Source organism: Lycorma delicatula, chromosome 5, assembly GCF_047948215.1.
Source record: "Lycorma delicatula isolate Av1 chromosome 5, ASM4794821v1, whole genome shotgun sequence".
Classification (NCBI taxonomy): Eukaryota; Metazoa; Arthropoda; class Insecta; order Hemiptera; family Fulgoridae; genus Lycorma; species Lycorma delicatula.
In genome coordinates, this window is record NC_134459.1 from 17,813,505 (window position 1) to 17,826,802 (window position 13,298).

General features: G+C 31.5%; 1 protein-coding gene across 1 annotated transcript; it reads right to left on the reverse strand.

The window, feature by feature from the left end:
• Positions 1-399: 399 nt before the first annotated feature.
• LOC142324729 (tubulin alpha-3 chain-like) lies at positions 400-12,206 on the reverse strand. Its single transcript, XM_075365664.1, has 4 exons — positions 12,032-12,206; positions 8,857-9,155; positions 3,441-3,968; positions 400-714 (listed from the first exon to the last, which is right to left on the reverse strand). Exons 1-4 carry the CDS (start codon positions 12,204-12,206, stop codon positions 400-402), a joined length of 1,317 nt encoding a protein of 438 aa, XP_075221779.1.
• Positions 12,207-13,298: the final 1,092 nt, after the last annotated feature.

Genomic DNA, 13,298 nt, shown 5'->3' on the forward strand with positions numbered 1-13,298 from the left:
ATGCCCCTTGAATTGGATAGATGGTGTTGATCTGAAAATGCCCCTTGATCTTTTGACACTCATGTGAATGAAGTTCAGTGACCACCGGTCAACTATATGGTCATAAGACTTGCTTGCAAGCTTGCTAAGATGTTATTGGATGTTTATGATATCAGAAGACAAGAGGGTTGTTCACTGGTTTAATTCATACGTTTACTTATCTGTTTTGTTCTCTCATTTACGAATGGAAACCTTGTTCACTGTGTATATTATATTTTCCATGTTGATTTGATTTCAAATTACATTTACATTTGTAATCTGTTGGTACACACATTTATCAATGTCACAATATGATAAATACAGTTCAGTGCCTTCAATCGAAGTAATTTTAAATTCAGGAATAAAATGTAGTCAACCTATCTACATGTCAGATTGACTATCATCAGATTCTGCAGTTTTCCCTGTAGGACTACTTATATCTGAATCAACTTCATGATAATCACTTTCTAAAGCTAGAAGATCTTCCTTTGCTTCTTTAAAATCTGATTCCTCCATGCCTTCTTCATAATACCAATGAACAAATGCTCGTTTGGCAAACATTAAATGAAATTTTCTATTCAGTTTAGCCCATGCCACAGCTATTGCAGTTGTGTTTGTCATCATAGCCACTGCTCTTTTTACAGTTGCCATGTCTCCACTTGAACTTGAAGTTGGAGCTTGATAGTTGATACCAACCTGACAGCAAAAGAGATTTTTTAATGAACTTTTTTAATGAGATTAGTTTCATTTGATTATTGTACCCCCAAAAATTCTTAATTACAAATCAAAATGAAATCTTACATTTTAGTTAAATTTTTGTTGAGAAGGAGAAATATCTTTGGGATAAAATAAATTGCTTAAGAGGCTGAAATTCAGGTCTGAAATTTTGAAAGCATTTTTGGAAAACTTTTTTTTAAAACTTTTTTCATAACTTTTTTCAATGTTATGGAAAACATATTCATCTGTTAATTTTCAGTCACCTTATTAATTCTGTTAATGATTGTTTAATATTACTGTTACAATTGAGATATACTGTGAATAGTTGTAAAAAACTATTTTACAGAAGAAGCAATTTATTGATTTTAGTGTTCTGACTTGCCCATTGAAAAGTCACTTTAGTGTACGAGTATATACCTCAAACACTAATCAGAACATTAATATCCTATAAAACGACTCAAAATAATTTCTATTCTAAGAAATTCTAAAGAAAAAAAAAAACTTTACAATCCAGCTTCTGAATATTTTGATTGCCTTTTCAATTTTTCAAATTGAAGCAAAATCCTGATAGGTTATTGCCAAATAATTCACATGTGGTATAATGCAATTTAAAGTCATTTAAATAGGAGCGAAGAATTCCTTTTCTGTTTTCAGTGGTTTCTCTATGTCTGGTGGTGGTGATTGTCCATATTTAGCTAAAGCTGTTAAATGTTTAAACATTTGTCTTGGTCTCAATATAATATGTGAATTATAATATGTAATATGTCAATATAATATATAATATGTGAATCTGCACAGCTGATGTTTTTGTTAAATATTAAATATTTAACACAATTTAAGTGAAATATATATTTAACATTTTAAGTGGAAAATTACCCTCAGAACTGAAATTTTATGTTATTTTATTTCAATAAATAAAATTTATTTAATTAAGCCAATTTCCAAGTGGACTGACTCAAATTTTTGTTACCAATTTTTGTAACCAATGATTTGGTTAAATCATTTGTTAGTAATATACTATTATAACCAGTGGTTATAATTTTAAGTGGTTTTTCTTTTACCAATAGTTCTGGTAAAAAAATGTTTTGCTTCATTTCTCAAAAATGATCATTTTTCTACAAACTATATTTACACTAATATTTTTCATCTCATATCTTCAGTTTGCCTTCATATAACCTTTTACACTTTTTTCTATCAGTGCAATTTTTGTTATTAAAAACTATCTTTGTTCTTATGTAGCCATGGTTTTTGATACTGATAGCCAAGTAAGACCAGTTTAACCTGGCCCTACAGGTCTACAAAATAGAGACTGTTCTATGGATGATACATAGCAGATTCAATATATTTTCCTAACAAATCTGAGAATAATATCAACTTCTGTTAAATATACAGTCACCAGTGAATTTTTATTAGTTTTCTATAGGAGTAATATATTTTCAAAACTTTCTCCACTAAAATGAGCAAAAAATTGAAACCTCGAAAACAAATTTCTGTGTAATAACATTTTCAGTTAATTCACTATGCATATAATACTGTTTCATGCATAATACATACAGATTACAATTCATTTAGAAATAGCAGATATTCTTTCCTTAGAAAAAAAATATTGTGGGAGCATTACTACAATCTTCATATTGGTATTCAAATATAAGTTTGACAAAATTATGCGATTACATTTTCACAATATTTTTGCAATTTTGGTTTTCAGAGTGTATTTCCTTATGTTGTTTTATCACATAGGATTCCTTTTTCTAGCGAGTACTGCATGTTCTACCTCAGTTATAAAGTGTATAAAGTTGAAATATTTTATTGGTAACTGTAAAAACTTGTGTCCATACTTTGTATAATGAAATATGAAGCCTGGCTTTTACAACCACATTATCAGTGATTAATAGATTGGTCTAAATTGATTATAGGTTGGTCTAAATTGATTATAGGTTGGTCTCATTTGAAATACTGGTAGTTAAAGTACATCATCCACCAGCCATCATCTATAATCCATCCTTCATCCACTAGTCATCTGCAACTATCAGTCAGTCTGCTTTAGTCAGTCATCTTCAATCATCCATTTAAGAGTTACCTTGCTTGCTTGTTACAAAGTACATAATATTTGTGTTATTTATGGGCTGCAGATTAAAAACTAGGAAACTTGTGTGTTTTGAAGAAAAGCAACTGAAAAAAAGGCAGAAAAATATCCTGCCTTATTCTTTATTTTAGATGAAGTGTTTAATGGAAGTGTATTTTAGAAATCAGGAGAAGACCTTGTTTAAGAAGGGAAAATTTAAAGACATGTATCCGATGGAAAATGCGTAGAGTTATGAAAAGTAGCGTGAAAGATAAGAAGGTATAAGAACTAATTCAAGTGTGGTCTTAGTCAGATTAAGTAGAATGTGCGTTTGGTTAAAAAAGTATGCTCAAGAACAATTGTGCCTATTGCACAAAAATCAAAGGTCAATTCAGTGATTTACAAAAACATACAATCCCTTAAAATTTAATATTCTAGTGGTAGAAAATTCAAAATATTAAAACTATTGGTTCTTTCTTATTCATTAATGAAGTTTCTCCAGCCTTGAGGATTTATTTTAAGATCGTTTTAAAGAATCTTTTCTATTTTGAATGTTTTCAAAATCTAACTATAAAGATTGAAAAGTTTTGCTTGAAGCAGATATTTTTAAATATTTAAAATTTGTGCATTGTAAACTAACCTTAAAACCAGTGGGACACCAGCTAACAAACTGGATATTTTGTTTTTCCTTGAGCGAAGCTATTGCAGCATTAACGTCTTTTGGTACTATATCACCACGATACAGAAGACAGCAAGCCATATATTTTCCTTGACGTGAATCACATTTTACTAATTGATTCTTTGGATCAAAACATTCACTTGTTAATTCAGTAACAGACAGTCCATGATGCATAACTTTTTTCTGTGATATTATGGGGGCATAAGCTACTAAAGGAAAATGTATTCTTGGATAAGGAACTAAATTTGTCTGAAATTCTGTAAGGTCAACATTTAGTTGACCATCAAAACGAAGAGAAGCTGTTATAGAGGACACAACCTGACTTGTCAATTGATTTAGATTCTTATAAGTTGGCCTGTCCACATCTAATTTGTTGTGACATATATCATATATAGCTTCATTATCAACCATAAATGCACAGTCTGATTCATTCAGTGTGGTATGAGTCGTTAGGATTGTATTGTATGGCTCTACTACTGCTGTTGATATCTGAAAATTAAGATTCATTGTAAAAGTACTGCAACAAAAAAATTAAATTTCTGAATTAAAACCAATATAAAAAAATGAAGTTTTTAAAACTTATGTTAAGCATGTTAATAAAACATGCTTGTGTCAAAACACTCAACAGATTACTTCTTTACTACACATTTTTACTGGTATTTAGAAAACAGCACCCAAAAGCAGGACAAAATCAAAACAAAAATGTAGCTGTTTTAGCAGTTTTAGTATTAGGTCGGAAATATGCATGTTTCAAATTAAGGAAATATTGCAGAATTAACATTCTCCATATTAACATTATTAAGATATAAGAATTATTGATTATATATAGATATCTATGTTCGCATCGATCTCTAACCTTGGCTAATTAATAGTAATGTATCTAAATAATTGCAATAATTACTTAAATTGTTTCACGTAGTTTGAAAAGTCGGAAAATCTGCAAAGACGCCCAGCAGCCCGTACTGCCGCCATAGGGGGTTTCCTGCCATGGCACTGACCCACTAAAAACCCTCCCCCCCATCCCACCACGCGGCAAAGGTACTACTACCCCAGGTATTCGTTGCTACCGCGCGTGTCTACGGGCACTTTTCGTGTTGTTCTTCCGTGAGAACATCCAGCGTCACCCGATCCTGTCCGGATCCTGATCCGGAATTGCCGTTATGTACACAGCTAAACCAACCAATGCCAGGTGTATTTATTGCGACCATACAGACGCAAATTTATAACCTCGACGGGTCGACCACATCTGCCCTATTCGACGCACTCTGCGTTTAAGTCATGGCAAGACGACCGGTGGTCCTGGCGTATCACCTCTACGGATGGATTTAGAATCCATCCGTATTCCACAAAGCGAACATCATTAGGTGAAACATACCCACTAATCAGCAAACACGACCATGTCAAGGCAACAAAATCTCTTCCGGCCTTTATATCAAAGATTGTTTTAGGAGTCGGAGACTATCTGTACTGTGGTGGCATCTTCCTCCTTGTCAACGTTCGAATCTCCAGTAGCGATCTATCTTCGCTTTGGCTCTGCGATCAGGACATCTGTAACCGCTGATGCCGGGCAGTCTACCTTCGGTTCTCATTTATCTGAAATAATATCGGACCCCGGTCTGGTGTCCCTTCTCCACAATCCAGACATCGGCTGGTTCACTACTATCTCTAATTTGGTGTCCTTCACCCCCACAATTATAACAGTTTCAAGCGGTTTGGACCGGAACACTACGTCGCGCCCTGTGTCCGAAGTTCCAGCACCTGCAGCATTTGTTTTCGTTTGTACGCTGTTCTATCTAATTATTTCATATGTGGAAATCATACGATGTCATTTCTAAACTGGAGGGTTGTAATTAACATACTGTAAATCATACAGAAAATTTTGTTAATACCAAAACAGGACGTATACCCAAAGGATCAGTATGTCGGCTTGTGCAAAGCCCCGTAATAGAAGAGAATGTGGCACCGCATCGGCAGCTTTTGGATTCTTATTTGTGGTAGTTTTTATGGTGTCAAAGATGTAGAAGAAATACCAATTTGAAGCTATTTTAAAGCATATCGCTGAGTTTTTTCTAGTGAAAATAAAATTTCTGTAATTGACTAATATTGACTGATTTTTGCTATGATGTGAATAATGAAATTTTCTATTTTGCTTAATTATCTGTTTGAAATATTTTTATTTTAATGTTTTAAATAAAATATTGAATTCCTCTAACAAATTTCTCTACACATTTTGTTGAATTTTTATTTTATTTTGAAACATGCATATGCACAACTAATTCTTATTGAATATTAATGCATCGATTTTTTGGCAGATTGGTTAAAAAAGTTAGTTTTTGGGGGGGGGGGGAATTCTGAAAAAAATCACCAAAATTTAATATTTTGAAATTTTTTTCAATAGAACCTATTAATATTCCTATTATTACAACTGTATTGGCAAATAAAAAATTTTAGTTTTGAAACTAAATTTCAAACTGTTTGAAATTTAGTTTCTTTGAGTAGGATTGATAAACAAGACTGCTCAAAGAATAGTTAATTTTTTATTCTCAATTTCAAACTGTTTACTAATTTGAGAATTTTTAATTTTAAAATTAAATCAGACCAACCTGGACCTGCATCAATATCTGAAATAGCTTTTTCTCAAAATATAGATGGGGAAAAATAAATATACAAACAGTTCAGCTTTACAGATGAATCAACTATATCAATTCAGCTATGGAGCTCTTATCCAGTCACCTTAATGTTGCAACAGCATTATCCTGTTGTCTTGATCATACACTATGAGCATATATACAGGATCAAAAAAGGTTGTAGCAATTTAAAAAAATTGTATCTGATAATACTGGAGATAAACTAATTTTTTTCTTCAAATCCACCAACTCTTAAATCCACCAAGTTTTTTACATACCTTAGAATGTTTCATATGAGCTCTGTTGGTCATTCTGCATCCCAGCCAATAAGACTTCTGCCCAGGTTTGCTGGATCATCACAGGCACAATGTAACAATAGCAGTGGTGATCCATGGTCTTAAATGTTCTACATAACCCATGGTTGGTCTAGTGGTGAACACATCTTTGCAAATCAGCTATTTCAAAGTCAAGGGTTCCAACATTCAAATCTAGTAAAGAGTTACTTTTATATGGATTTGAATACTAGATTGTGATTACTAGTGTTTTCTTTGGTGGTTGGGTTTCAATTAACCACATATTTCAGAAATGTTGACCTGAGACGACTGTACAAGACTACACCACTTCACTTAACACTCATACATATCCTCATTCATCCTCTGAAGTAATACCTTACATTCCCAGAGGCTAAACAGGAAAAAATATACCTACCAGATTCTTTCACTGTAGACAATGATTTTATCATATCCCTGTGGAATATGGGGATATGTCCTAGGGGTGTCAAATCTGGGTTTCTCAGAACTGAAAGCACAGGACTAGCCCCTACCAATCCAATGACTGGGAAATAGTTCATTGAGAGTGTAGAACACCTAGGGTAAAATGTGGGGTGAACCATCTTGTTGAAACATTACAATCTTTCTTGTTCAGCCACACTGGAAAGTCTGTTGAATAGTTATCAATCTATAACTCCAATGACCACAAAATGCACTTTTTGCTGAACTGTCACCATTGCACTGACATTGGCCCAGAGGTGTCATGCATTTGCAGTTTTGTGCACCAGCTCAATTCACAGGGTGGACACGTCTGATATACAGTGATTTTTTTTTTATTGCTGCAACCTTTTTCAATGACTAATACTGTCATCCCACTTTACATGGTTGTTTATGACTACTCATGTGCAATACAGCAGCAGTTTTTGAACAACTGTTTAAGTATTTGTGATAAGATCTTTTTGATGATCATGAATCCAGGAAAGTAATTAGTAGTGACACAAGTGGAGAGCAGATGAAGCTGACTACACACTATATTATAGGCTCCATTGACATTTCTAAGGCCTAGTTAGTGAACCATTAAAGAATATAGATAATGATTTATGCCTTCTATCAGCAGTTCTCAAATCACAGGGTTCAGGCCTCAAAAGTTTTCCTGATTAATGGAATGAACTCAAATCAAAATATCAAATAAGAAAACATTTTGAAAATTCATTGTACACCAAAACCCATTTAAATTTCATTGTACACCAAAACAATTTCTAAGAATAAAAGAAAAAATATCAAATAAGAAAACATTTTGAAAATTCATTGTACACCAAAACCCATTTAAATTTCATTGTACACCAAAACAATTTCTAAGAATAAAAGAAACCCTTAATAAAGCCAATGGTTTGGGTATGGGTTAAGTACTACATACAAATCTTAGCTGTGCAAATATTATTGACCATTTCACATGAAATGAGAAATAGCAAATGAGAGGAAAGTCAGCATTACTGACAGTCAACCATAGTGTAATATCTGTTTTAATAATACGAGATATGTCCCCTTACAGAAAACATTGAACCCTCTTTTCGTGGAAAATTATGCAACTACACCAGATATTACAGATGAAATTCTGCTAAATTTAACTCATGGGGTGAATGAGGATTTTCTGAAAAAAAAAACAGTTGCTTTAGCATGTGATGAAGACTCATTAAATATTAGGTAGGCAGAACAATTAAACTATTCCCAGATATAATTGACTGTTTGAACCATTGCTTGGAACTGGCAGTTTCTGACAAATGAGGTACAGAAAGTTAACCTTCCATTATTGTTGTATACTGTATTCTTTGTACAGTATGTTTACCAAAAATCTAAGGGAATTTGAATATTTGTGCTGCTTAATTGGAAGAAAGAAAAAAAATTGGGGAAATATTCACAATTACATGGATTGCATCAAGTCAAAGAACTGTGATAGCTGTTTGGATAACTACAGAGCACAATTTTACTGAGGCCAAAGAGGACTAACACTTGTGTAGGGATTTCTTAGAAGTTCTACAACTCCCAACTCAAAAGATTCATGGGTTTTAGTTGAAATTCACAGACTGATAAGGTGGGCATCAAGGACTTGCCACTTTCCTGAGGAAAAGGTTGGGTAGTGAAACTTATCTACCAGATAAATGCTGCAAAGTAACTCAATGTAAGCAGTAAGCATACATTCCATTTACAGTTCCTTTGGAGATTAGGATATTTTTATCCAAGGTAGGAGCAATATGTTAGAGAGAAATTATTTTTGATTGATCAGCTGAAATAATTACTTCAAATTTATATTTTCTACATATTGGAGCAGCTGAACAGACTTCCTTGAAAAAATATCCTCAGAATTATGTGGCATATTATACTATTCTGAGTCTTATCTGTAAACAATATATTTTGGAAAGACATTTCAACAAGCATGATTAAATATGAAAAACCTCTCTGATAAGCAAAATTACAATTTACCTGTGGTGCAGGATAAACTGCAAATTGTAAACGACATTTTTTTGGAAATGATTGTGTCAATTCATCCATTATAAGTGATGTTAGACCTGAGCCAGTACCCCCTCCAAATGAATGAAATATGAGAAACCCAGCTACGCCAGAACAATTATCTGTAACCTTTCTGATCTGATCAGCAAGTGTTTCAATAACACCACGACCAGTTGAAAGTCGTCCTCTAGCAAAATTATTTGCTGCATCTTCTTTTCCAGCTATTAATTGTTCCGGGTGAAATAAATCTTTTGCTTCTCGACGAATTTCACCTATAAACAGATTGATTTATAGATTATTTTCTACCATATAAAAATTACAATGTTATGAAGTGTGAATTGACATCAGGTTAACACATGCAAACCAAGCTGTATTTACACAACTTAAAATTTGTACTGCTTATGTGAATTTATTCAGTTGGCAATAAAGTAATGAATAATTTTATAATTTTTTGGAAGCAGAATGCTTCCATAGATAAGGCCACACATTTTTGCATCTTACTCTTACTCTTCCATAATTCAGTGGTCCACCACTGAATTTTAGCAATGTACTGCTCATAGAATGCCTATTTCAGATTAATTCAAAAATCATAAGATTTATCATTTTTTATTGCCGAATAACAGTTACAAGTCTGTTCATGAATTCATTGACTATTTCTTCTCATACAGTTAATTTACACAACCTGTATCATTGTTACATAATTTCATTGCTGCATATATCCCATAAAAACTGAGTAGGTGAACAGCTGATTGAAGCTATGAATGTACTGTCTCGCATCTGATCCTATTTTCATATTCAACTGAACTGTATTTCTGAATGTAGGGAATAATCTCAGTCCAAATAATCTCTGCATACAATGAAATTTTAAAGTTTCTCTTTCACTTCATCTTTTTACATTAATTGTAACATTTAAAAATAGGGAAATGATAACCATTCAGATCACACTCATCTACTGGGCCACATCAGCAAAAATCAATTCTGTTTTAGTAGATTTTTCAATCTTTCACCAAACAGTTTGTTTACCAAGCATATATATATCCTTCAAAAAATTCTTTCATTTGTACTGGGGTATTACATGAAAAAATCTGAACACAGTTTATTCGTGACAAAATGTTTTATGTCAATTTTTTTAGCCTTGGAAATAAGATTTTTCTTGTGACTTACTGCTAATCAATAAAGTTCATTATTTTGAAAATTGTTAATTCCTTTTTCTGTCCAGCGTTCTTAAAGAACAAATGACAAGACCAATTTTGACATCAGAAGTTTTAACCATTCTATGACCAGTACAAAAACTAATTTAATTCCTTGAGCACTATCCATTATTTTGACATTTAAGTTTCAATCAGAGTTATACAGTCACAAAGATTTGTTACATGTGTGGCATCACTATCAAGGCATCACTATCAATGCACCACTCATCACAATTCAATTGGAACAAATTGTTTCAATTCACAATTCAAAGTCACTGGAACAAATGATTCATAAAATCAAAAGTGTGTTTTTTACATTTCCTTTTATTAGATTTTCAGCATATATCATGGCATAATTATTCATCTTTAAGATGAAGACTATGATCCTTTTATATATTTGAAACAAACTGTAGCCCCCATTCTTATAGCTTTTTCACGTAAGAACCTTGCTTTTGATTATTTGTTTCAAAGGTTTTCATAGAAGACCTTTTGCTGATTAAACTTCAATAATCAGTACATGGATTTTGATTTGGATATTTATGCAGGTACAGATATTTTTGTAATTTCACCCATGTTTTCTCTGCTCACAAAATGATTTTTCACTCCACCTGATAGATTCTGCAATAAATCTATTTTCAGTTAAGATACTTCTTTCAATTTATCCTATACATCTTTTGAGGTATTTCATCCAGTTACATGAAGTGATGGCTTGTATCTAGAGAAACCAAGACCACTTTTGCATTTCCCTTTTTCCTACAAAGTTTTTTTTCTTAGTATTCAATGAATAAGCAACATTCATTTGTAAATCTCAAAAATTAAATATACAACTTGCATGATACAACTTCAACATCCACTTTGTCTTCATCTTTTGTTCTTTCATCAAAACTCAATTTATCAAAAGAAAACCACACTGATACAATATTGTAATAATTGAAGAAAACATTTATTGAAGAAAAAATCTAAAATTAAAACAGATCAATATGTATTGAATTACTAATTGAAGTTATGTAATAACTATTAATGGTATATAATTTATATAAAAAATTTTATACATATATCTATGGCAGTTTTTGACCATGTGTACACAGTTGAATGAATGAGAGATGTCAATTGTTATAAAGGGTGAAAGTATCAACATACAAAAAGAAATGCTAGACAAATTGAAAGTATAAATTTCAGAATTCTATGAATATATTTTTAACAGCCTCTGTTTCAGTTTATACTTTACTATCTCTGCATTTTAGGTTTTCCCCTTTAATTTTTAGTTTTATACAAATTTGACAAATTACCTGCATGATTTGTGCATATTAATGTTTCCATGTCAATTCATTATTGTCCTGCTGCAGTTTGCTTCTAACTATATTTTCTGCATTGAAAATGAATAGTCAAGAGATATTAGACAAATACCCATATGCTACATAACATTTATGTATGATTAGTATTAATGCAAGATAGTTGCTATATTGAATAGCTTTTGTATTCTGAGAATAAGATTACATAAACTCCAAAACATTACCATATTCATTTTTAGTAAGTAAAGTTGTCAATAAAACAATTTTTGATTAGTTAGGAAAGTAGAATAAATTTCAGTTTTACAACTTGTAAAATATCAGATCCACATTGACAATATACCTTAGCAAATATTCAGTTATTTTATATATATTTTAAGAATATGTTTGGGTTTTTAAAAACAAGTATGAGTAAATTTTATTGCACGAAGGTGCCAATAAGAAAACGCTAGAGATTAATGAAAGAATTACTTTCTCAAGTTATATTTCAATTTTTATGAAATTTTCTAAGAAAGGAAAACATTATGTATTCCAACTTTTGGGAGGAATTGTATGACCTAACTAAAGCTGCTTACACTTTAGTATGTTGTTTAGTATGTTAAGTACTTTTATCTATTAATTAAAACTACAATTCAAAATAAATGTGAATAATGATGAACTCATACCTACCAATAACAGTTGGCTCAAGGTCAACTAGTATCGCTCTTGGAATTAATTTATTATTCCCTACACGATCAAAAAATGTATTTAAGTTATCATCTCTGTCACAGTTCTTTTCTTGTAGTTCACCATTCAGGTTTATACCATGTTCAAGAAGATACAATTGCCAACAGCTGGAACCCATCTGAATTCCAGCCTGGCCAACATGGATAGAGATGCATTCACGCTGAAAAACAAAAATATTAAATTTATGAAAATTTCATAAATTGAATTCAAGTTTAAACCAAAAAAAAAAAATTTGAGAGATCAAGGAGTTAAAAAAATTGTAGCAATTTATTGATATTTTGTCAACCTAGCAATGAGGTTCACAGTTTTGAATGGCAGAGTTATTACTAGGAGAATAATTCAATTTGAAATAGACAATAGTTTATCTTTGAATTCAATGAGGAATATTAAGAGATCTGCTAGTAAAGATGAAAGATTCTGAAAAGATTTGTGTGGTTTAGAATAATTCAGTAGTTTAAGCCTTGTTTTATAAAACATTTTAAAATTTAGAAAATGTCAAAAGTAAAACTGCACTTTTAATTCAAATTCTTAAACAGATTTTTATTCAAATTATAAATTTCAATATATTGAAATATTTTAATATTTATTTTAGTGCATTTTTATATTAAGTTTCATTATCAGGAATCAGATCTGTATAGGAATCATAACTCCAGTAAAGGTTTTATAAAAAATATTTAATAAATATTTCTGCAAAGACATTCTTTAATAAACCACCATCTAATCAATTAAGGACTCTCCTTTGAAAGAAGCATTCATATATTAGATACATCCTCAGGCTCTAAATATTTGTTCATCAGACTGCATATTTTCCACCATGGTTTGAAAATTTCTTTCAAACCTAATATTTAATCTATTTAATTTTAGTTTAATTTTAATGAGGGGGGTAATCAAATCAAATAGCTGTTGAAAGCACTCACTTCTTATAGGTGTATATAGTTACTGGTTTTTACTCCACGACAGTTTAATAATGCTTATCTTAAAATCAGCACTACAATGTAAAGCGGTTGCGTGTGTGCAAACATCTTAAAATCAGCCATTGTTGTGTCAATCATGTCAAAACTGCACATCACAATATCATGAAAGCTTTTCCATAAAGGTAAGTCATCAAAAATTTATGTTTACAATATTGCTTTGTTGCAGAATTGTCAAAATTTTTTGTTTACATATTCTGTTTTTATTTTTAAATTACCATGTACATTCATAATATCTG